This window comes from Wasmannia auropunctata, unplaced genomic scaffold (genome assembly GCF_000956235.1).
Source record: "Wasmannia auropunctata unplaced genomic scaffold, wasmannia.A_1.0 LD334094.1, whole genome shotgun sequence".
Classification (NCBI taxonomy): Eukaryota; Metazoa; Arthropoda; class Insecta; order Hymenoptera; family Formicidae; genus Wasmannia; species Wasmannia auropunctata.
The window spans coordinates 1,656-3,132 of record NW_012028796.1 but is presented as its reverse complement, the minus strand read 5'-3'; the positions used below and the strand labels follow the sequence as shown (position 1 = coordinate 3,132).

The 1,477-nt window shown below is 28.6% G+C and overlaps 1 protein-coding gene across 1 annotated transcript; it reads left to right on the top strand.

Moving 5' to 3' along the window:
• The first annotated feature begins 92 nt into the window (after positions 1-92).
• Positions 93-1,075, top strand: LOC105459729 (alpha-tocopherol transfer protein-like). Its single transcript, XM_011705971.1, has 2 exons — positions 93-456; positions 625-1,075. Exons 1-2 carry the CDS (start codon positions 93-95, stop codon positions 708-710), a joined length of 450 nt encoding a protein of 149 aa, XP_011704273.1. The 3' UTR covers positions 711-1,075.
• The last annotated feature ends 402 nt before the right edge of the window (positions 1,076-1,477 follow it).

Here is a 1,477-nt window from a genome sequence, read left to right as displayed (position 1 = left end):
ATTGAAATCGCAAGTAACGATGTGTTTCTGATGTCGTCATAATAAAATATTTTCCATTCTTTCTCAACGAACGATTATTTTATCAGATCAGTATGATGTTGATAGAGCTAGCGATGAGGAATAACGCCATAGCATCTGTATATGGTTTCGCAGTATTCGTTGACATGGTCAATCCAACAATCCGTCACATAGCTCAATTTTCACCTCATGTATTAATGAATGCAGTACACATGAGTCAGAGCTGCTATCCTGTAAGAGTGAAAGCGATAAATTTTATCAACGCGCCGAAAATTGTCAGTGGCATTGTTAAGATTATGAAATCTTTTATGACGGAAAAGATGAAGAACAGATTTCACGTCTATCCACACATGTTGCCGAGCTGTTTTAAGGATGTTCCAGCAGATATTTTGCCAATCGAGTATGGCGGCACTGATGGTACAATTCAGGAATTAGCTGGTAATAGTAAAAAATATTGGTGAAGAAAAAATTAACTTTTAACAACATCCATTAAATAATCAATAAAAACTAAAAAAATCATCAAATTCTAAAATGTATAAGATATGTACTGATTTGACTCATAATTATTTAATTTGATATATGTAATATAAACATCTACTTCTGCAGATTATTGGAAGAAGTTGCTCGAAAAGAATCGCAACTGGATTATGAGTGATGAGAATAACAAAATCGAATACAATAAATACCTGTAATATTTTAGAGCAGTGGATTTAAAATCGGTAACAAATATTTGCTCTTAAAACATGGTTGAATGTATTTATTATAATATTACCGTAATATTAACCAAATTTTGTTTGTTGTATAAATTTTGGAGGAAAAAATCATCTTCCTTTCTCTGCATAGAGTGATTACATCGAAGGCATAATACAAGAGAACAGATAAAATACAAATTTTTAGATAATAGCGAGTTTATGTTACTAAATTATATAAATAAACAAAAAAATGTATCTTTTTCCACTTCGTATTAAAAATATAGTTTATTTAGGGACCTTCCCTTTATATCTTCTATTATACATTTTTGTGTAAATATTTTAATATATGTATTTTAAATGTCCTATTCAATTATATTATATTATATTATTCTATTATATTGTATAATGTATGAATATATTCTATAACATATAATAATATGCGTAACTATATCTGTCCACATGACAAATTGTATTTCGTATTTATTTTAAAATATCAAAGATATAGGGTAAAGCGTAATTTGGTCATAATGTAATTTGATCAACAACATTTTTGGAGCGCTGCAGTCACACTAGACAGTTGTCGTTTATCTCATTAAATTGTCATTACTCATTGTATTAGCTTACTTTTGATGAGATAACATCTCATCGTCTATTCAGCACTAAAATAGACGTGTTAATTTTTGCTCGGCAGAACAAAGCGAAAAATTGTAAAAAATAATTAAAATTCAAGTATAGGTCCTCTTAATTTTTATTGAGATAAAAAAAAT